General features: G+C 48.5%; 1 protein-coding gene across 14 annotated transcripts in view; it reads left to right on the forward strand.

Moving 5' to 3' along the window:
• RGS3 (regulator of G protein signaling 3) overlaps nt 1–23,888 on the forward strand; it is a 158,526-nt gene that overhangs the window by 40,500 nt on the left and 94,138 nt on the right. For 11 of the 14 annotated variants that reach the window (XM_074395198.1, XM_074395200.1, XM_074395199.1 and 8 more), the window contains 7 exons: nt 2,293–2,343; nt 5,216–5,274; nt 6,266–6,360; nt 7,366–7,434; nt 16,748–16,808; nt 17,915–18,005; nt 18,599–18,654. In XM_074395198.1, coding sequence (XP_074251299.1) covers nt 2,293–2,343; nt 5,216–5,274; nt 6,266–6,360; nt 7,366–7,434; nt 16,748–16,808; nt 17,915–18,005; nt 18,599–18,654 — 482 coding nt within the window. The other 3 variants (XM_003925207.4, XM_039474755.2, XM_010335930.3) reach the window with 2 other exon arrangements.

The raw sequence follows: 23,888 nt of genomic DNA on the forward strand, positions 1-23,888 counted from the left end.
TAAATACCAGAAGTGTGAGGGTCAAGTGATGACTGGGTCACAGTGATTGGGGGACTTATGCAGTTAGGAGATATGAAGCGTTCTCCAAACCTGTCCTCTAACCAGCCTAGTTTCATGAGGCATAACCAGAAGTGACCAGATGGGATGATGAGGGGATGTGTCACTGTGCCGTGAGGGATTGTGGGAGGACTTTGGAGTTCAGGTCTAGAGGAAAGAGCCCAGAGAATGCAGAACCAGATCCAGGCAATGAAAGTTATTGAGAGGCCATTGTTGGCTTAATATAAGATGCAGCATTGAACAATCAGAGCTCTTTCAAAAGGGAAAGGGCTCCCACTGGAGGAAGCAAGCTCCCCATCGCTGGCTACAGGCAGAAGGAGGGCAGTGCTAGCCAGGGTTGTCACAGATGGAGCTATGCCTGGGCTTTCTGGTAGACATGCCCTGTCCAGCTATCTGATATCTCCAGTGCCTGTCCATGGGGTGGACTGAGTTCAGCAGCTTTTTGAGGTCCCAGGGAAAGTCTACTGGATTGAGAGCAACATTTTTTATGTCAGTGAGGAAGAGGAGTATGGCCTTCTCTCACGTCTCTGTCTTGGCTGGAGGCCATTGGGTGAGGATGACCTGAAGTTTTGTCTTTTTTTTTTTTTTTTTTTAATTTAAACAAATATGGGAAAATCCAGGGGATAAGCCTCACCTGGCCACTCATTCTTGCCCTGCCACCAGCCCGTCCTTCTGTTCTCTTTACATGTCCCCATCCATCCCTGCTCTCCTCCCTTCCTCCCTGCTCTCTCTCCTCCTCCCCTCCTTTCTCCTGACTCTTTCCTTCTTCCTTTGTTTCTTCTTTCCTTTTTTTAAATTATAGAACTGTAGTTCATAGATATATTCCAATTGTTAAAACAACAATAGTGATAGTTTGAAATTCCTCTTGACTACACTCCTCCAATTTCTAGTCTGTTTTCTAGAAGGGATCATTGTTTTTAATTTGGTATCCTTTCACAGTCCCTCCCACCCCCCAGATACATACCATATGTATTATTCTGACATTTGCTGTTCCTTTAAAAACTTGTCTTTGTGGGGTATGGTGGCTCACACCTGTAATCCCAGCACTGTGGAAGGCTGAGGTGGGAGGATCACTTCAGCCCAGGAGTTTGAGACCAAGCTGGACAACATAGCAAGACACCTTTTCTGAAAAAAGTTAATTTAAAAAATAGCCAGGCACTGTGGTGTGTGCCTGGAGTCTCAGCTACTTGGGAGGTTGAGGCAGAAGGATTGCTTAAGCCCAGGAGTTCGAAGCTATAGTGAGCTATGATTGCAGGACTGCACTCCACACTCCAGCCTGAGGGATAGAGCTAGACCCTGTCTCAAAAACCATATTCCCATGCCAATGCCAGATCATATGGAGCTCCTCCATTCTTTTTTTTTTTTGAGATGAAGTTTCACTTTGTCGCCCAGGCTGGAGTGCAGTGGTGCAATCTCGGCTCACTGCAACCTCCACCTTCTGGGCTCAGGCAATTCTTCTGCCTCAGCCTCCTGAGTAGCTGGGACTATAGGCACATGCCACCATGCCCAGCTAATTTTTTTTGTATTTTTAGTAGAGACAGGATTTCACTATCTTGGTCAAGCTGGTCTTGAACTCCTGACCTCATGATCTGCCCGCCTCGGCCTCCCAAAATGCTAAATTACACGCATGAGCCACCACGCCTGGCCAACTCCTCCATTCTTTATAATAGCTTGTACTATTCCACGTATAGCTATAGATAGTTTACTTAACTATTTCTATACTGATGAACATTTCAGGTATTTCCAGTTTTTCTTTAAACAATGCTGTAGTGCCAGCCTTTGTGTGCACGTGTGTGTGTTTGTCTATGACAGTGATCTGGAATGAAGATTTTTAGGTGGAAAAATATGCACATTTAAATTACCCTCCATTTACACTCCCTCCAACAGAGAATGAAAGTACTTGTTTTCCTACACCTTCACTGACATTTGACAATGGCCCAGCGGTAAGAGCTCCCAGCATTCACCTGGCTGCCCATACAGTAGTGAGCTCCCCACCAGCAGAGGGGCACAAGCGAGGCTAGATAACCACTGCTGGAGGCATTTGAAAGGGACTCCCAATGTGGTGACCCCCGTGGCTGAACCCCGTGGCTTCTGAGGTCCCTTCCAGCCAGAGACTGTGTGGGTCTTTGAATGGCTTCACATGAACAAGACAGCATTCCTGTCACCTTTCCCCAGTTTTTCCACCATACCCACCAGGGAGCTGAGGCCAGGTTATTTCTGTTGCTGTTTCCTCAGGTCAGCTGAGGTTGTCCATTGATGCCCACGACCGGGTTCTGCTGCTTCACAGTGAGTATAGCTTTGTGCAGGCTCCCCAAGGAAGGGGGCGGGCTGCTTAGCCTCCTACCTGGGGCTGGGGTGGGGGGATGGTGGCACCATGGGCCAAGGCTTCTTTTCTCATCCTTGTATAGTGTCCTGCCATGTGTCCATTGGTAAAAACCAGTGTTCACCTGGGGCTCTTTCTACAGAGCAGCCCTGGTCCTGCCTGGGATGTGTCTGGAGTCCACATGGGGGACCTTTCTCATTGACAGGCTAGAGCTGCCCCTGGGTACCTCAGCTTCCTTCTTGGCCCCAGCAGAGCAGGGCCCCAGCAGAGTTTTCCTGTCTTCCCTCCCTTCTTTCCATCCTTTCTTCTCTTCTTTTTCTCTTATTCATTCATTTATTCCTTGGTTGACAGGCAGCATAGAATCATGATCATAGACTACAGTCTTCGGGGCCAGACCCCTGTCATTTGAATCCTGGCTCTGACACTTGTGGAGTGACCTTGAACAAGCTGAGTTTTCTCATATGTCGAGTGGTGATGGTCATAGTATGTATCTTACAGGTTGTTACAAAGATTAAATGAGTTAATATTAGTAAAGTGCTTAGAATAGTGCTGAGCTTGTAGTCAATCCTGTATAAGTTTTTGTTAGATAAAACAGAAAACTGTGCATTCCCAGAATAGTGATTGAGGATTGGCTCTGTGCTAGGGACTGGGAACACCAAGGAGAAGCACCCACCCCTGTCCAAGTGGTGTTGATGGGATGCCAGGGAAGACTTGGCAGAGGGGGTGATGTCACAAGCCCTCTTGTGAAGGAGGAACGGGCCTGAGCCAGGCAGAGAGGAGCTGGGAGTGTGTGGCTAGCACTTCATGCATAGGACCAGCAAGTGCAAAGGCCTGGGGGTCAGAGGGAGCAGGATGCATTTGAGGAGCTGTCTTGCATGGCTGGAGCATGGCACAGGAAGAGTTCATACTCCACAGGAAGAGTTCATATTCCACCTGCTTGTCCCTCCATGTGTCCATCTTTTCATCCAGCACATAGTTACTGAGTTGCTGTCATGGCCCCCACTGCCCGGACTCTTCTGTTTAGCCCAGAAGGCCCTGCCTATCTCTCCAGCCTCCCTGGCTTTTGCCGCTGAAGGTATCCTCTACCTCCAGCTCTATCCAGTTACTTGCACGCCTATGAATGCATCTTGCTTGCTCCTGCCTCTGTGCCTTTGCACCCACTGTTCACTGTGCCTGGAATAACCTTTCTTCTTTTGAACTCCTTTTGAAAAATAACTCTCCCCCTGCTCTGATTTTGCAAGAAATATGCGTGCCTTCATCATCATTATGACTCAGGAAGGAAGGCTCATTTTGCCTTATTATTTTCCCCTCCAGGAATCATCCCCCGACCCACCTGCCTGGGCTGGGTTTATTGTTTCCTCCTTCATGTCTTTGTCACAGCCCTGATTACACTGTGCCACCTGTGCCTGGCCTCTCCATGAGACTTAGAATGCAATGAGGGCAGGGGCTGGGTCTGCCTTGTCACCACTGCTGGCCAGAGAGACCCAGGAGGTCACCAGGCCTGGGTTCTGCCCTCAAGAACCACATCCTTGAGGGAAGGGATACACACAGGAACAGTAACCAGGATACTGGGCAGACTAGACTAGCAGGCGCCTGGGGCCTCTGGTCCTGGCCATGGGGGGCCCAAGGTGAAGTTCCCAAGGACTAACAGAGGGGTGTTCTCTGCCTGTCAGGGCCTGACTCCAGCTGTGCAAACAGTTTTTGCAGAATGCATCTTGGCCTCCACCACTCCATTTGTCCTGCATAGTTTGCTTTGGCTTCACCCCAGTCTCAGGCCCTTCATCCCTTCCCGCCAGTCCCCACTCCTGCCTTTGGCTTCCCAAGCCTTGCACCTCAGACTACTGGGAGCACTGTCTGAGCTGAACCTCAGGGCTCAATGAAAACCAGACGTAAAAGAAAATCGAGCAGCGGCTCAGGTTCTATTAGGTCTATTGTCTGCTTTCTATAGACCTCAGGCAAATGACACCGCCTACTCTCGTGACCGTACCTGCACCCACCCCACACCTCTCCTCTTGGCTTTATTTATTATTATTTCTCTTTAGCAAACACTTGTTGAGCAATTACTTATTTGCCAGGCACTCTTCTGAGCACTTTAGACACATGACCACATTTAATTGGCACAATGACCATGTGAAGTGCATGTTATTATCACTAACTCATTAAAAATGGCAAATTCTGTCCCAGGCAAAGCAAGTCACTTTAGCTCATATGGTGAGTAGGTGGTGCAGCTGGAATTCATGCCTGGGTCTGTCCACCCCTGGGGCCCGAGTCTGTGACTCCTGTGCTGTGCTGTCTGCCAGCCACAGCACAGCTCACAGCACATGGCGAGTGACCCGTTCTCAAGCTCGGCCCCTTCATTCCCAGAAGACAGTCTTGTGTGGTTGAAGGAGCACTGGACCAGGAGTCAACAGACATGGGTTCCAAATCCAGCTGTCATTCCCATTGTTCTGTGACTGTGGGCAAGTTTCTTACTGTCTTTGGGCCCCCCTTGAAGCCTCATTTCCCCCATTACATGAGGGGTTGGATTCTATAAACTGCAGTTCTCTTCCAGCTGTAAGATTCAGGGAATTGAATGTACTCCATAACGCCTTGGTGAGAGTACTGTCAGAGCAGGGGAGATGGTGGGAATGGCCTAGATCAGAGTGGATTAATATCCAAAGGTGATTATGCAGATTAAGGGCCTGGTAGTAGGAGTCACAGCCCTACTGCTCACAGATACGCTTTTCTTTTTCGGTCTTTCTATTCATGTGGGTGTGCATGTCTATGTGTGTCTCTCTTTCTCCCTGTGTGTGTATGTTTCCATTCATCCACCCCAATGTTTGAATTCTCTTTTAGTTATAGAAGGCAAAGGCCTGATGAGCAAGGAGCCTGGGGCCTGTGATCCCTATGTGAAGGTATGTGGTGGGGCCGGAGGTGGAGAGTGGGATATTGAGAGGCCATGTTACTGGGCTCAGTCCCAAGGTCCCAGCAGATCTGGTGCCCTTTGAGGAGGTGGTTGCCATCTCACTCATCTGGGCAGTAGGCATTTATTGGGTCCAGTGCTGGGATAGACTCCTTCCTTTAGCTCGGCTGGGTCCCTGGGGCTTCCTGCAACAGCCAGAATTTTAAGGGTGATCTTGGTCATCCCCATAAATGGGCACAGTGAGTACGTGGATGGCTGAAATTCATAGGTAATCCCAAGCCTTCTTGTGAAAAGCACCATTTTCACCCCAAACTAGGGGCAGGATGGCTAGATTTGGGCAGCAGAGTGGAGGGAGTATCTTTGAGGGCTGGAAGGTCCTTCTGGGTTGGGCCTTTGCTGTAAAGACAGGGTCCCTGCAGGAGTGGGGCTCTACTTTCAGTGAGAGTCAAAGGCCAGGAGCTTCCTAGAATGTGGCAGCAGGGGTGCCAGGTGCTGGCTGTCAGCATTCTTCCTGAAGCCTTCAGGCTGATCAGAGGCCCCTGCTGGCAAGAACTTGATCAGGAGCAGGGCTAGAAAAGCCCTGGGGTGAGAGCATGGATTTGGGGCCTTGGCAGGAGGCTGACCTGGAGCCTTTGTGAAGGGAACACTCAGCAGCTGCAGGGAACTTAGAAGAGAGGAGCCCTTTTGCTTCTGGGGAAACCACTCTGCTTGGGGGAAGAGCAAAGATGATGAAGTTGTACCCCACCTTGGGCTGCCTCTTTGGTACCACCCACCATGAGGCCTTGTCCTGGCATCTGCTTCCAGTGCCTCTTGCCCTGGGCTCTTTGTTCCCTTCCAGCATCTGACAGGGGACTCTATTCTGTCCTCTGCAGTGGCTGACTTGAAGGACCTTGGGAAGCCTTTAACTTGAAGACGTGCAGTCAGCTGCTGGGCTTAGGTGGGCCATGAGATCCACTAATCATGCTTCCTTTTTCCAATTCAAGATTTCTTTGATCCCTGAAGATAATAGACTACGCCACCAGAAGACGCAGACCGTTCCAGACTGCAGAGACCCGGCTTTCCACGAGCACTTCTTCTTGTAAGAGTCTGGTGCAGCTGGGCCCTAGAAAGGAGAGGGAAGGAGTGTTTATCTGGAAACAGCTCTGTTTGCCAAATCTAGAACTAGATCTATGCAAAAAAAAAAAAAAACAAAACAACCCAGTGACTTCTAAAGGATGTCTTTGTTTTCTCACTCACTTGTGTCCTTGCATCCCTGGCACCAGGCCCAGCAGTGAGGTCCACTGTGATAAGGTATCACTTGGCTAGCTCTCATAGCTAAAATGCCCAGCCTGGGGCTGGCAGCCCCTGAAAAGTGTAGGCAATTTCCCACTGTGCCTCTGGCCAAGCTTTCTGCTTTAGCAGAAGGAATTTTCCAAGCTGAAGGATGTTTTGCCTCCCTGCCCCCCTTTTTACTTAAACTTTCTAACCTCTCTGAGCCTTGGCTTCCTTATTTGTAAAATGGAGCTAATAATAGTAGCAACCTCAGAGAGCTGTAGGGTGTAAATGGGACAGTGCAACACAACGCAGAGTGGCAGCTATTGTTATTATTTCTTTCCCCAGTCTCTGAACTCTGGGGCTGGTGGGAAGGTAATGATAGTTTATATTTTCCTATTAGTGAAAATTAATAATAATATCTTGTTTTTTTTCTCACCACATAATTTTGCTTATGATAGGAAAATAGAAAATATAGATGAGTAAAAGGAAGAAAATAGAAAACACCTATAACCCTCCTACTCACAGATATGCCTTACTGTATTTCTTTTCAGACCTTTTAATTTGTGTGTGTGTGTATGTTTGCATGTGTGTGTGTATGTCTGTATGCGTATGTTTACAAAAATGGAATTATTTTATGATCGTGTGTTGTATCCTCCTTTTTGTCCGTAACAACATAATATAAACTCTTTTATGCATGGAGGTACTCATCTCTTACTTTATTTGTAATACAGTTTATTTAATCAGCTGTTGAGGCTGCTGACTCTGTGAGTCAGTCATGGCCTGGAGCTTGGCCCTTACTAACACTCCGATGGTCTGATTGGCTTCGCAGTCCTGTCCAAGAGGAGGATGATCAGAAGCGTCTCTTGGTTACTGTGTGGAACAGGGCCAGCCAGTCCAGGTGAGGAGAGCTGCTGAGCTGGAGGGGGATTCTGCTCTGGGCTGGTGGGTGACAGCCATGCGGCCAGCATACAGGAGGCGTTTGATTAGTGTCTGCTGGAGGAATGAGTGGTAGTGGCAATACTAAAATGCAGAGGCTGCCCCTCCCTGAGTCTCCATCACTTGAGGTGTTATCAATGATAACACTATCCTGTGTTATCAATGAGCATTTGCTGAGCACTCGGTATCAAACAAGGCACTGTGCTGGCCACTGGGAATGCTGACCAGCCTACACGTGGATTCTGTTCTCAAGCTGTCCACCCACTGTTCAGGTGAGAGAAATTACCCTAACAACATGTACATGCTCAGTTCTTTTTTTTTTTGAGACGGAGTTTCACTCTTGTTACCCAGGCTGGAGTGCAATGGCGCAATCTCGGCTTACCGCAACCTCCACCTCCTGGGTTCAAGCAATTCTCCTGCCTCAGCCTCCCGAGTAGCTGGGACTACAGCTGTGCACCACCGTGCTCGGCTAATTTTTTTGTATGTTTAATACAGGTGGGGTTTCACCATGTTGACCAGGATGGTCTCGATCTCTTGACCTCGTGATCCACCTGCCTCGGCCTCCCAAAATGCTGGGATTATAGGTGTGAGCCACCGCGCCCGGCCACAGTTCTACAGGACTCTAAGTACCTTGAAAAACAGGCCTATTTCTTTTTTAGTAATCATGGTACCTAGTGCCTAGCACATAGATGTTTATTAGATACTGGCTGCAAAGTAATGCAAAGGAATAACATGAATAATAAAGACCATCAGTATGGGAAGAGGGAGAGTTCACTGTGGTCTGAGATGATCAAGGAAGGCTTCACAGAAAAAGTGGAATTTTGAACTTGGGCACAGATGAAGAATAAGACAACTAAAGAAGAAGGTTGGAAATGGCATTCCAGGCAGGGCACAGCATGGGTAAAGGCAAAGAGGCAGAAATACTCACTATGAGCTCAGGCTGTTTTGAGGAGGCCAGGTGAGGAAGTGTAGAAGTTTTGTGTAGGAGAATCCAAACAGGCTGATCTTGCAGGCAGTGTGGGACACAGGAGGGCAGCTCTGGCCATTAGTGATGGCGGCTGGAGCAGAGCAGAGGAGGAGCGCCGGGCAGGTGAGCATGAGAATTGGCAGCTAAGTGACAGCAATGGACTGCCAGGGCTCTCTGTCAGCAGCAGTGGCTCATTTGGCTGGTGCAGCCTAAGGAATCTGGGATACCCCATGGTCAGGATCATTTGTGGAGCAATAATATCACTGAATGGTGACTGAAAAGGGGCTTTCATGAACAAAAATCAGCTCAATGCACCAGCTGAGACCTGGAAAACATTTTTGGATTCAATACTGTTTAGCACCCTAAATGTTATTAGCTAATACGTGTTTTGAAGTCAGGCTGTATTTAACCTACAAAACTAAGGATTTCCCCTTTAATAGAGTAGCTACTTTTCATCATAGGGTAGTATAATACAATAAACCTCATTCATTCATTCATTCATTCATGCATTCAGCTGCCATTTCCTGGGCATCAATGTGGCAACAACGTGCTGGGGATGCATAGGGCCAAAGACTTTCCTGTTCTCTAGAGGAGCTGAGAGTGAGGAGGGGACATCATGTTAATAACAAGAGCAATCACTGAGTGGGTGCTGACCTGGGGCCAGAGGTTAACAGTGCATTATCTCATTTAATTCTTACAACAACTCTAAGAAGAGCGTGGTTTTATCCTAAGTTTTCAGAAGAGGAAACTGAAGTTTGGAGAGGTTAGGAATTTGCCTAAAGCCATACAGCCAGTTAACAATATAGCCAGGATGGAATCCAGGCAGCTGGACGCCAGGGTCCTTTCCCTCAACACTGTACTGCCTCATGGGTGCACAGGTGAAAGGACAGAAGAAAGACCAGTGAAGTAGAGAGGGCAGGGCAGGGCATGCGTAGAATGGGGAGGGATCTGCAAACTCATTGATGTTGCTGGAAGGTGAAGTACAAAGTAGGACTGGCTGAAGATTAGCTGAAGAGGTTGGTATAAGCCAGGTCATATGATTCTGTAGATTCTCTTTGGAGTGTGGGCTAAGGGCCAGTGGTTCTTGATCCTGGATGTGTATCAGAATCCCTTAGGATGCTTGTGAGGAACAGATTCTCAGGTGCCACATCAGATTAATTACATCTAACTCTTCATGGGCAGGGATGAAAAATTGGCATTTAAACATGTCTGCAGAGTGAACCTCTTGCAGCCACGTTGGTGTTTGGGAATATCTGGCCATTGGGAGATACTGAAGTGTGTCAAGCCAGGGAATGACATGCACATTCTAGATCTATTGCTTTGGTAGGTCTTTGGAAGGTTGGGGTGAGAGAGAGGCTTTGGGGCTAGGGAGGGGAAAAGAGACTCAGGCCATATTTAGGAGATTAAATCAATAGTGCTTAGTGGTGATTTGGCTGTGAGAGCAGTGTGAGAAGTCAAGGGTAACTCCTGGGTGGCTGGCAGTGTCTCCACCTAGGACAGAGTTACTGGAGGGGCAGGTGAGTCAGCTTGGGATACAGTGAGATGCAGGTGCTTGGAGGGGAGCCAGGTCAGAGCTGTGTGGGAGGGCTTGCCTTTACTTACCTGGAACTTGGAAGACAGAGATGGGAGCTATCAGCATGAAGGCAGTGAGTGAAATTCTGAGCAAGTGAGACTGTAAAGGAAGAACATTGAATGCTAAGGACCAAGAGTCAGATCCCCGACTTTGAAGGGACAGGAAAATGAAGGGAAAGTCCTGAAGAAGACAGCAGAATGTCAGAGAGGCATATGGACACCCAGCAAGCCCACTGGGTGGAGGCAGACATCAAACTGCTGGAGAAGGAGCCGGTCATGCCATTCATGGTTTTTGGAAAGAAAATGAGGCCAGGGAAAGTGAGTCAGCGTCATGGGGCAGTGTCTCCACTTGTTGCCTATTTTGGGAAAGTGAGATGCCTTATAAACAAAATACAGCCAAACTCATGGTCACAGTCCCAGCCTGAAGCTCAAGGGGATCAGAGCCTTCGGAGTAGAGGGCCCTGTGAAGCTGTGAGCCGCACACAGGCGGGTGGGCCTCCTGTGCTCTCCTTGTCTTCTCTCCTTTATCGATCCATTTTGGAATGAGATGGCCTCTGAGCTAGAGGAGGCAGACAGAGTGATTGCAGGAAACTTCGGCTCTGCTGAATGCTCTCAAATCAAATTGTGCCTCTCTGAAGGACGGACATTCAACTTATCAACATGAAAGACAATTGTGGAAGGAAGGAAACATTTACGGAATTATTCTCTGTGCCAAGCACTTTACATACATTATCTCATTTTATCCTCATCATGATCCTGAAAGGTAGGAATTATTATTGCCCCCTCTCTTCAGAGAAGAGGAAACTGAGGCTTATGAAAACTGTGGCACTTGCTTGAGGTTATATAACAGCTCATATTTATTAAGCACTTACTGTATGTGGACATTAAGCACATGCCATGCGTTTTCCAATTTAACCCTCACAACACCATAAGAGTTAGGTATTATTATTATTATTATTATTGCTCTTTTACAGGTGAGGAAACAGGCACAGAGACATTACATAAATTGCCTAAGGTAACACAGATAGGGTGCCGTGAAACAAGATATAAATGCAGGCAGGCTGGTGCCAAGCCCAGGTTCTTGTAGACACGTTACAGTACACTTGACCATCTCACATGGATGATAAATGACTTCAAAGCATACTCTTTCTGTGTCAGCATGCTTGCTCCTCGGGACTCAGGCTGCTTCTCAGTGCATTTATAGCGTAGTTCATTGATTGCTGTTTGATTGATTGAAACAGGATCTCACTCTGTCACCCAGGCTAGAGTACACTGGTGTGATCAGAGCTTACTGCAGCCTGGGCTCAATTGATCCTCTAGCCACCTGAGTAGCTGAGACTACAGGTGCACACTACCACACCCAGCTAATTAAGAAAAAAATTTTTTTTGTAGAGACCGTGCCTTGCCATGTTACCCAGGCTGTTCTCCAACTCCTGGCTGCAAGTGCTCTTCCTGCCTCAGCCTCCCAAAGTGCTGGGAATACAGACATGAGCTGTTGCTGAATTGACAGTGGAGTTTTATAAAATCATTCAGCCAGATGTGTGGAGGTCATGATTTGAAACTGATAGGAGATAACAGGAAAGCATCTGTTTCACTAATTCTCACAATCCTCCCAGGGATGGCTGTGAACTTGGATTAGAGAAACAAGATGATATACAAAGAAGCTCTGGGGAAGGGCTGGATGATTGCAGTTCACCCTGGTGATCAGTCCCTTCCCCATGCTGAGCCTCAGTTTCCTTGTCTGTAAAATGCAGAGATCGCTAATGTTTCTTTCAGCTTCAAGGTTCTGTGAGTTTTAAAAAGTTGTAGGCATTTTCAAATGCATGCGTAGGTAGAAAGTATCACATAATAAACCCTCGTTTACTCATAGGGCAGTTTCATCAATTATCAGTATATGGCCAATCTTATTTCATTTACATCCATCCACTCTCCCCTTCTCCAGTGAATTATTTTAAAGCAAATCCCAGACATCTCATCTCATCAGTATATATTTCTAAAAGATGGCTTTAAAAATTAATCATGATGACATTATCACACTTAAAAATTAATAGTAATTCCTCAGTATGTTAGTGAATATGGGACTCAGCTATTTAAAAATTCTGTTTGATAATATGGCAAAAACCAAATTGAAGCTTCTAGTATTCATCGTAGCATTTTCAGAACTTGTGGCCAGGAAACAGACTTGGAGAGAATTATAATGTTGGGTACCAAGGTAAAATATGTATGTGTGTATTATATTTATATCTCCAAAGATTATGTTCAATATATTATATATTACATGTAAATTATATGTAATATAGAATTAATAATTCTATAATAAATTATATTATATAATATGTAATTATATAATATATAATACGTATAATAATTACATATTATATAATATATTTTACATTATTGGTATATACAAATTATATATAATATATAATTATATGTTACATATGTTCTTTATATATTATATATTTATATATGTAACTAAAGAACATTATATATACATGTAATTAAAAGACATAGTCTTTTTTTGGTAATTTTTTTTTTTTTGAGGCAGGGTTTTGCTCTGGTGTGTGATCTCAGCTCACTGCAACCTACCCCTCCTGGGTTCTAGTGATTCTCCTGCCTCAGCCTCTTGAGTAAGCTGGGACTGCAGGCGTGGGCTACCATGCCTGACTAAGTTTGCTATTTTTAGTAGAGATGGTGTTTAACCATGTTGGCCAGGCTGGTCATGAACTCCTGACCTCAGGTGATGCTCCCGCCTTGGCCTCCCAAAGTGCTGGGATTACAGGCATAAGCTACCACGCCCAGCCAAGGACATAATCTTTTATGCTAATAGTAGCTACATTTAGGGAGATTCTGCTTGTTATTTGCCCTGCACTGTCCTGGGCATTGTAAGTGTATGCAGTCTTTTAATCCGTTTTATAAACGAGATCTCAGTGCCAAGTACGTGGCCTAATGTCAGAAAGCTTGTGACCAGTGATGGGTACTGGGCTTAAAGAAAAAGGGAATGGAAAAATCTATGTTCAAGTCATCGAGTTAAAAATAAATTAGGATTAAATGGTGTAACCCTGTAACAGAAATAGTTTAAGACTCCTGAGAGGGAGAACTAAAGTGCATTTTCTCAAAAATAATATATTTTTTCATCTTGTAAAGAGTCTACAACCCTATGCTCAAAAGTAAACCAAATACTATTCCCCACATGCGCTGCATGAAGTCTTTATACTGGCTGTTCCCTCTGCCCAAATGCTCTTCATTCTCTGTCGCTCAATTCACAGGTCTTCTCCCAGCCTCTCAGCCCGAAACTACCCCTTGTGTCCCCGAGCCTTCAGAATTTGTTGCCTGCACTGTTCATCTGTCAATCTCACCCTGTCTTGTGGCATCCCCTGTATTGCTGTCTTGAACTGCTATTGAAATTCCTGGATGTTTGTCTTGTTTCCTTAATGCTGTGGCTCCTTGCCCAGTGCCTGCCAATCATGGTCGTGATGGATTCATCCATTTGTCAAGCCTTCACTAAGTGCACCAAGCCCAGAGCTCAGGGATTGGCAGTCAGAATTAACCAAGGCTTGGTGCCAGAGGCATTGCAGCTAGTGAGATTTCAGGCACTCCCCAGGATGAGCGGTAGTTCCCAAGTTTATAAACTGACTGCTGTATTGTCATGTACTCAGTTTGCTTTAAAATAAGTCTTTCTTCCTCCAAAGATTTTTTAAAAGCAGGCATAAGGAATAGCTAATTGAAGAACACTTAGAGATTCCTGCTTATGGACCTTAATTGTGGCAATTTACTCTGCTTGAGTTATCGTGAAATCACGGAAGGCCCCTTAGCAGGAAGTAAAACTCAAGGGAGGCTATTAACCATTTAACATTCTCTAAGCACCAAGGAATGAAAATTTCACTTATTGAAGAGCAGAGAGAGGCTGCCCAGCTAATGCATTGGCTTGGAGATTTAGAAAGTTTCAGCCCTACCCAGTATGAAAGGAAAGTGTACAGCAGAGTGTAGTATAGGCCCCTGAATAGCAGCTGGATTTCTCTCAAATGTGTGACAAATAAAATGAAATTGGTATAAGGACTTTGGTGGAGTCTTGCCAAGGCTTTTCTGGAATGGCAGCTTAGATTAGTGCTGGCTGTTTCTGATGGTCACTGCAACTGTCTCCTGTTGGTGCTGATTTGGCTACATCCCAAGGGGGAGGAGTATTTGTTTTTGGCGGTGGGCTGGGGAGGTGGATGTGGAAGGGTCACTTTAATGGGGTGAGTGCATCGTCCTTTTCGAATAGATTATTAATAGAGCCTTAGATGATGAGAGAGGCAAGGGAGAAGGGAGCAGATGGAGCCAAGGCTGGAGGAACTAGGCGCAGGAGTGGTGGATGGGCTGAGAACAGCTGTCAAGAGACAGCCAGAAGCAGGGGCTTCAACCCTGTGCCATGGGACAGAGCATGGGTTTGCAGGCAGGTGGACCAGATTTGAGGAGCAATCCCCCAGCGCCCTGCCTCCTGATCCCTCACTTGACTTAGCTGCCTGTGAGAAGGTAGTTTTGTTTTGCTTAGGACTGTCAGGTGGTAAGCTGCCACCCTTTCCAGAGAATCTGAATAATATGTCTTTATAGAGACCTTCTAGATCACTGACGGGGGCAAGCATAAGTGGGTGCTTGGCAGGATCCCCTGGAGAGCTTTCTCCAGGCTCCCATGTCCAAGCCCTACCTTGGACCAACTAGTTTTGGGTCCTCAGGAAGAAGTCCTGGAGCATAGACCTCAGACAGGCTGTTCAGGTGGTTTTGTGGCACACTTCTGGTTAGAACCACTGCCCTAGCTCAGGACCCCTTAGACCAGGTTCTGGAAAGTAAACTCCCTTAGACCAGGGAGTTTACTACCTATCCAGCAGCCTGTTCCATCTTGGCATTGATATTGTGTCTTCCACAGAACATGCCAAATCTCTTATTTTTGTGGATCCTTCAGATATTGAAGGCAGCCTCCAAGGTTATGCTCCAGCCTAAATATACATGATGTTTCTTGATTAATAGTTATTAAACCAACCTATGAAGGAGTCCAAGTTGAGGATGGGGTAAAAGAGAGAACAGAAAGATAAACATAAAAAAAAAAAACCCTTAGTGTCAGGATAGAGCAGGATGTGGCACAATAAAAGTACTTAAAAGTAGATTGATACTATCTTTTTTTTTTCCTGATTACAAAAAGGGTACTTGTTCCCTATGAAAACAGTGAAAACCCATAAAAGAAAATTAAACCCTTAGTAATCCCATCTACCAGATATAACCACTGTTAGTATTTTTGTGGATGTCTTTCTCATTAAACTCACATTACTCATTAAATTTACAGCTTTGTAAACTTCCTTTTCTCTAACAATAGCAAGATATTTTTGGACTTTATTAATATTAATCGATGTTATCATTATTATTTTTCTGAGACAGGGTCTTGCTTTGTCACTGCAACTGCCTCCTGTTAGTGCTGACTTGGCCACTTCCCAAGAGGGAGGAACAGTTACACACAATCACAGCTCACTGCAGCCTTGACCTCCTAGGCTCAAGTGATCCTCCTACCTCAGCCTCCTCAGTCGATGGGGCCATAGGCTCATGCCACCACGCCCTGCTAGTTTAAAATGTTTTTGCAGAGACGATGTCTCCCTATGTCGTGCAGGCTGGTCTCAAACTTCTGGGCTCAAGTGATGCCTCCCAAAGTGCTGGATTACAGCTATGCCGGTGTCAGCCACTGCACCTGGCTGATGTCGTCATTATTAAAAGCTGCCAACTCTTAGTCCCTGATTGTTAGACATTGAGGCTCAATGGTGGACATTCTTCAGGAACTCTGAATTCTCTTTCTTCTTCTTTTTTTTTTTTTTTGAGGTGGAGTCTGGCTCTGTCGCCCAGGCTGGAGTGCAGAGGCGCAATCTCCGCTCACTGCAACCTCCACCTCCCAGTTTCAAGTGATTCTCCTGCCTCAGCTTGAGTAGCTAGGATGACAGGCGTGCACCACCATGTTTGGCTAATTTTTGTGTTTTTAATAGAGACAAGATTTCGCCATGTTGGCCAGGCTGGTCTCGACTCCTGATCTCAAGTGATCCACCTGACTAGGCCTCCCAAAGTGCTGGCATTACAGGTGTGAGCCACCATGCCCAGCTGTGAATTCTTTTTAACCAAGAAGGACCAGATTGAACTTAGTCCCTTGCCATAGTCTGACATCCCCATGGGGCCTGACCCTGGCCCATGCCTACCTGCCCTGCTGGCAGCCAGGTCAGATTGGTCTCAGCAACTTTTGTGTCATGTTGGTTTGGACCTTGATCTGTAGCCATCTAAGAACTGCTCAGCTCCTTCCTAGACCTGAGACAAAACTCCTTGAGCTTGAAGTCCCATAACTATTCTTCTCCACTGAGCATCACTAACTGATGTGGACAAGGAGGTTCCCTATGGGGACCAGCTCTTCAGATCTACCCAGCACTGGAGCAGTTAAAAGTCATGAAGTACTTCTGAGCTTTTGTGTTTGGTGGAGGGAGTGCTGAACTTGTCCTGTGATCTTGGGAAAGGGACCAACTCTGAGTCTCCATTTTTCCCTCTGTAAAATGGAGATAATAGCTCCTCTCTAGCCTGCCTCACACAGTCAGAAGGATCAAATGAGATGATGTGGGTAAAGTGCTTTGTAAACGGCAGTGCAACAGGCAAACCCATGCTATACTTGATAATGGACCTCCCGATAGAGCCCAACAAAAAGTGCTGACTCCAGCCTCAATTGTTCTCCCAGACAGAGTGGACTCATTGGCTGCATGAGCTTTGGGGTGAAGTCTCTCCTGACTCCGGACAAGGTGGGTCCTAGGGATGCTCTCTCAGGATCATCCCACCTGGGCCGGGGCTGGTACAGGCAGGGTTTCTCTCTGTGGGAAAGAAACCCCCACTGAGATAGGGGCCTGCTGGTGTTGTCTGCATAGAAGTCCTATGTTTGTCACCTGCCTAGCTGAGGTTTTGGTCCCCTTCTTGGTTTGTCTTGCCAGAGAGCCATTGTTAGGCAGCCTAGGTCTTCCCAGGAGGTGCTGAGTCTGGCATCAGCTGTTGAAGACACTGGCAGATCCCTTGGGGCCCAGAGCACTCCTGGGCCAGCCCCAGAAGAGGAGGGCCAGGTGCTTCCATGGTCTGTTCCAGGGGTCCTCTTCTTATGTCTACCAGGCCTGATATTTCTGGGCCTGACAGGTGCTCAGGGATGGAGTGAGCAGCACCATCCTCTGTGGAGCCTTCCTTCAGCTACAGGAGGACTCTGGGACCTGAGAATCCTCCCTCTGGGTCACTGGTCCCTTATCAATTTCTACTCTGTACTGCACCCCCCAAACTGGAAGGTGGAGGGTGGGGAGACTTCCTTTTGTACATCCCTGGAAATGTCCTGATGGCCTGTGGCATGGCCTGCCACGTAGCTTTGTGTCCTGGGGTAGATGGCTGAGGACCGCTTGTCCTGCACGTGGGTCCTAAAGAGCTTCTCTTGACTGCAGCCTTGGCTTCGTTCTCCTGGGAAGAGATGTTCCCCGTGGAGACTGCTCAGGAGCCACAGGATGCCGACTTTTTGGCCTCTCCATCCCTCTTTCACTCCCTCACTTCTGTCAACAAATATGGCTCCTGCTGTATACCAGGCATAGTGTGGGGCACATCCGAGAGCCTATGCACAGCTCAGTGGGGGAGACAGGCAAGAAGATGATTGTCCTCCAGGGATAAGAGGCTGCGGGAATGTGGCAGAGGGGAGAGCCAGTTCTGCCTCGAGCACTACGGAAGCCTTCCTGGAGGTGCAGGCATGGCAGCTCAGGGACAGGAAGGCTGGAGAGTCTCTCTCTCCTGTGGGAGGGTGTCAGGGGAAGGGGATCGGTGGCTGCCTGACCTGTGCCTCTGCCTCCTGTGTCTGAGCGTGCCATTCCTTCTCTTGTGACAGGAGATTAGTGGTTGGTACTACCTCCTAGGGGAGCACCTGGGCCGGACCAAGCACCTGAAGGTGGCCACGCGGCGACTGCAGCTGCTGAGAGGTGCCTGCACACCCACCTCAGCCTCCCTTCCCAGCACCTGCCCCTCCCTCCCTTCTTGCACAGTGGCATCAGTCTTGGTATTTGGTGACCCCTGCCACCCAGGCTGCTAGGTGCAGGGACTTCTCAGGAGCACCCACTAGAGTGCAGGCTGCAGGCAGCCTCTTGCCCATGCCTCCTTTGTTTCCTTGGAGAGGCTGTGGCCTGACCCCATGTGGTTTAGCTCCCTCACTTATGGGGTAATTTATGCTTCCCCAATGGCTCCTTCCCAGCATCGTGTCTCAGGGATCCCCGAGGCTGCCTTGCTCACCTTGGGGTACCCACCTCTACAGACAGGGTGTTTAGGCCCTGCTATGATCTCCAAGGCTCAGAACATGGATTTCATGGCCCTTTTCATGTTCTGCCTTTCCCACATGCAGCCCTGGCCCCTGAGTCCCTGTCTGGATTGAGCCTCAGGTGTCTTCCTATCCTGAGGCCCGGAGTGGCCATGGGCAGTCCCATGAACCTGTTGCCCAGCACTGTCCTCTGGGCGGTCCAAGGAGGGGAGCCTTCTTGTGCCACAGGTAGCTTTCTGATTCTGCTCTGTTGCCTTCCAGACCCGCTGCTGAGAATGCCAGGAGGTGGGGACACTGAGAATGGGGAGAAACTGAAGGTAGGTGGGGACAAGCTAGGGCATTGCTCCAGGGGCTGCATCTGCTCCTTGTCAGCCCCTGGGCCCAGGAAACCCCTAAAGGGACAGCATTTGGTGCTTGAAACTCGGCCAGTCATGCACTCAGCAGGGATGATTTCTTGACTTTCCTGAGGTGTATTATAGGAAATAAATGCTCTTCTCAGGGTATCCATGATCATGGCAGGGGTGGGGAAAGAGCCAGGCCCCCACCTCTGAAAATACAAACATCTGGATCTTACTAGCTTTTGGCCTCTGGAAACAGTCCTCCCCTTCCCACAGGCTGTCTTAGCCTACTGCTTCCCCTGCGACTGAGGCCAAATCACCCTTTCAGGTTAGGTCTGTTTGACATCAGGGGGCAGCTGTGATTTTGAGCCTGAGACCAATGGGTTCTCCATTAGGGCTTCAAGTCTGGAAAGGAGCCTTTTTCACATGAATTCTTCAAAATTCATTCCATCTCTGCAGGGCATGGCAGGGGATCTATGGTTTTCTTTAACAATTAAGAGAGGGAATTACTTGGCTAGGCGTGGTGGCTCACACCTATGATGCCAGCACTTTGGGAGGCCGAGGCGGGTGGATCACCTGAGGTCAGGAGTTCAAGACCAGCCTGGGCAACATGGTGAAGCCTCGTCTGTACTAAAAATACAAAAAAATTAGCCAGGCATGGTGGTAGATGCCTGTAGTCCCAGCTGCTCAGGAGGCTGAGGCAGGAGAATCACTTGAACCTGGGCGGCAGAGGTTGCAGTAAGCCAAGATCATGCCATAGCACTCCAGCCTGGGCAACAGAGCTAAACTCTGTGTCAATAAAAAAAATATATATAAAAAAAATAAAAAATTAAAAAAAGAGAGAGAGGGAAAAATAAACTCCCAGCAATTCATTAGCCCCTGTGTACCAGGTACCGTTACCTAATCTTTACAGCCCCTTCTGAGGCAGCTGTCACTTCTGAATCTCACAGATGCGAGAGACACATGCAGTTCAGAGCGTTAGGCCTTCTCCGCAGCCACATAGCTGGCAGGTGGTGAAGGCAGGTTCTGAGTGAGGGCCAGCCTCCTTTTCAGAGTGCTGTGGCACACTGCCTCCTATGTGTGGCCTAGCTGGGAATATATGACATTGCTGTAGTTCCTAACAGTATGTTACATATTACACAATATCGGTGTATTACAATCTACCAAACATTTTCACTTGGACTCATTCAAGTCATTCACTCATTCATTTCATTAAATATTTCCACCTATGTGGGCTCCGCCCTGTGCTGGGTGCTGTGATACAGCTGTTGACCTGTCCAAGGCCTGGCCCATTGAGCAGTCTAGAGCTGTGCTGGCCAATGTGGTGACCACCTGCCACCTGTGCCTGTTGGGCACTTGTAATGTGGCTAGTGTGACTGGGGAACTGAGTGTCAACTTCAGTTTTAAGTAATTTCAGTTTATCTGGCACATATGTCTAGTTGCGACTGGGTTAGGCAGAGAAACTTGCCAGGAGTAACTTGTCAGGTTTGTTTTCTGTGGATTCATTAGGAGTTGAAAAGCTTTCCTCTGGCTTCTGTGGGGAACTACAAAGACCTTTTCCCCTCTCTGTACTTGCCAAGCACAGAGAGGGTAGTGACCAGGGGGCCTCCCCAGGGATTTGTGGAGATTACATGGGCATCCACACCATAGGTTTGCTTCCTCCCACACTAGGTTTCTCGGTGGCTTGTAAAGTCCTGCTGCATGCTGGATTCTGCACATAGGCCTCAAGCCCCTGGGGGCCTTGTTCTGTGGTACACTGGATTTTCCTGAGCTTGCATACTCAGAGATGTCTGTGGGACTCAGCAAAGAGGGTGTGCTTTTCAGAGGCTTGGTTGGGGCTGGGGGAAAGCCCCTGGAGGCCATCTCTTCAGCTCCTGCACTGTGCAGTTGGGGAGATGGAGGCCCAGAAACCTAGGTGATCTGCCCACAGTCACACAGCAACCAAAGCTGGGCTGGACTAAGGAGGCCTCTATCATCAAGGGCTTGAGTGGGTGACTGGGCTTCCCCAGGCCCTCTGAGATGGGCAAAAGCAGTTGGGCTCACCATGTGCCGCTCTGCAGGATGCCATCCTGGGACTGCCAGGCAGGAAATAGGACCTGGGTTTTGGTCCTAGCCCCACACTGCCCTGCTGTTTGACCATAACCTCTCCAGGCCTCAGTTTCTTCGTCAGTAAGATGAGGAGGCTGGATTGTCTGTTGACCTGGAAATTTTTTTCACATTTGACTTTATGGTCCGTGTATCACCAGATCCTGACAGCAACCCACTTCCATGGACAAATGACAAAGAAATTGACTTTTTTTTTTTTTTTGAGACAGAGTCTTGCTCTACTGCTCAGGCTGGAGTGCAGTGGCGTGATCGCAGTTCACTGCAACCTCTGCCTCCTCAGTTCAAGTGATTCTTCTGCCTTAGCCTCCCGAGTAGCTGGGACTACGGGCATCTGCCACCACGCCGAGCTAATTTTTGTATTTTTTTCAGTAGAGACAGGGTTTTACCATATTGACCAGGCTGGTCTCGAACTTCTGACTCTAAGTGATCCACCTGCCTCGGCCTCCCAAAGTGTTGGGATTACAGGCGTGAGCCACTGTGCCTGGCCGAAACTGACTTTTAAGTAGTTTCCAAGTGGCAGGCAGGTCTTCAGACTCCAAATGTTTTATGTTCCCTGTCTTGAGATGGATGTCTGTGAGTGCAACCCCTCACAAGGTGTCCTTGGATTCTTTAGGCTGGGATAGTCTCCTAGATTTCTAGCGGGGACCCTGGGACTTGCAGGGAGAGGTGGCGTTGTTATAGAGCAGCTGTGTTTTCTGCCTGGGTTCTCCTCCAGTGAGGGGTGTTTGTAAGAACATTGGAATCACAAAGTGGCCCATGGCGGAGAATGCAGCCAGAACAAAGGCGCCCTCTCCCCGCCGGGCCCGGGGAATACTAACTAGTTGACAGGAATTTTAATATAAAACTCTCCCTCTTCTTTGTCATTCTGAGGTTTCAGGAAGCCTTCGGGCTTATCGTGCAGAGGCACACAGTACAGACAGGGCTTGGGGAGGTGAGAGGTGATTTCCTGCCATTCTTCTGTGGGGCGGGCTTCCCAGGGTGCTCATGCCAGGCTGACGGGTGCAGTGCGGGCTCCCGCTGCTGGGGGAGAGTTGGGTTTTCATGGGGCAGCAGCTGAGGCAGGACCCGCAGCCATGAACCGCTTCAATGGGCTCTGCAAGGTGTGCTCGGAGCGCCGCTACCGCCAGGTGGGTGCTTGGGCCCTTGTAGGGAGGCTGTGGGGTGTTTGGGATGGGGATGGAGGAACCACCTGAGAAGGACCTTGCTCCCCACAAAGTCGCCTGTACCCCCTCCTGCTCCCTGCAGGCTCACTTTGATATCGGGAGGAGGATTTAGAGCCAGGAGCTGGACCCAAGGCCTCTTTAGGGCCCAGGTGTGTGTGGAGTCCTAACCACTGGCTGGGTGGTGTTTTTGATGAGATAATCCAGCTGGCTTTCTGTTCTTGTTATTTGGGGAGGGCCTGTGGGTGTGAGATTGAAAATGCCGTAGTTGCTGAGCAGCTGGGAGGGGAGTTTGTATTTTTGCTAACTTTTCCTACTTCTAACGGGACAGCAGTGCCCATTCTGCCCTCTGTGCTTGTGTGCTGGCCTGTGCTCGTATGCAAGGTGGGGTGTTTTTGTATATATGTACATGCGTATGAACTTCCTGCCCACTTCCACTGATGCCTCATTGTGGCTCAGGATTCCTTTGACTTTGGAATCTAACTTTACAGCGAGGGTTTGGCCTCTCAGCCTCCAGTCTTGGAAGGGGGGCAGAGTGGGCCATGATGATCCCATTGGCCCCCATTGAGCCTCTTCTGGAACTGTGATGGGGCATTTTTTTTTCTCATAAAATAGGAGTGGGGTCAGGGATGGTGAAGGCAAGTGATATCTGATCTGGAAGGGAGTTCTGAAATTGTTCTGATTTTAAAAAATCACACAGAGAAGCCCCTCTGTTTGTTTTAATGACCAGACTGGACTGTGGGTCCTGACTCCTCTGACAGGCAGTGCTTAGGTCCCAGGGAGATCCTCAGAAGGGCCACCTACACCCCCCTAACCTGCCTGCTAGGGGACCCAGTGTTCTCTCCGCAGTCCTCCCCAGCTCTCAGGTTCTGCCCTGCAGGCTCCACTCTGTATTCCCTGCCCTCCTAGAGCTGGGAAAAGCAGCCCCTGCAACACCAGCATCTGGATGGCAGTGTGGTGAGACAGAGAGAGGACTAGTTGGGACATCTAGAAGTCCTTGGTCACCCTGGGGCTATGGGCTAGAAGATGGGGCATGCTGGCAGTCAGAATGGGGCCAGGAGCAATTGTGGGCTGGACCTGGGGCTCAGGGACTCAGAGTTCAAGACGGTTGCTATGCTGGAAACCAGTGCAGAATTGAGAGCAGCAAGCTTTTTGTCAGGTCTGAGCTCAAATCTAGCTCTGCTCCTCTTTAGCGGTGGCGTTTGAGCAAGTCACTGCCCCTCTCTGAGCCTCTATCTCCTAGTCAGGAAAATAGGGATAATGAAATCCAGAGATGGCGCCACAGGAGTGAATAGGATGATGGGTGTGAAGAGCCTGGCTCAGTGTCTGCTGTGCACAGCTAGGAGGTGTTTAATACACAGCGGTGTTTGGGGATTAAAGCGTAGGCAGGACAGAGGAGCAGAAACTAGGCAGGAGAGCAGAAGTGAGGGGCTGGCATGGGTGAGCCCTGGGAGCAGTGGCTGTTTCTGTCCTGGACAGGAAAGAGCAAGAACCACCCGCAGGAAGGACAGGCTGTCAGGAGCTGCCAAGGAGTCAAGGCAGGCTGCCTCCTTCACCTCCTCGTCACAGCAGGACTGAGAGCAGGGAGGGTGGAGGGGGTGGCACTTAATTCGCGTCTTATCTCCTTGTCTGTAAAATGAGTGTACTCATCCCTCTCAGGGCTGCAGGGATGGTCAGGTTCTTTGGACACTGCCCTCTCGCTGTGGTCAGTGATCATGGTGGACAGAACGTAATTCTGCTTCCTCCGAGCTAGGAGGTGAGCGTGCCTCCTGGCACCTTCTCCTCTTCCCCTCCTTCACACCCCCAGCTGGCTTGGACTGTGATCTGGGCTGGCGCTTCTTAGGCTGGTGCCCAGGAGGGTGAGGGGCCCCTGCCCACAGTCCTGCTTAGATGCAGGGTCTGGGTGGGAGGAGGAGGCTGTTTTTCTGGAGCATGCTCCTCCCTAGA

The sequence above is a fragment of the Saimiri boliviensis genome, chromosome 2 (assembly GCF_048565385.1).
Source record: "Saimiri boliviensis isolate mSaiBol1 chromosome 2, mSaiBol1.pri, whole genome shotgun sequence".
NCBI lineage: Eukaryota > Metazoa > Chordata > Mammalia > Primates > Cebidae > Saimiri > Saimiri boliviensis.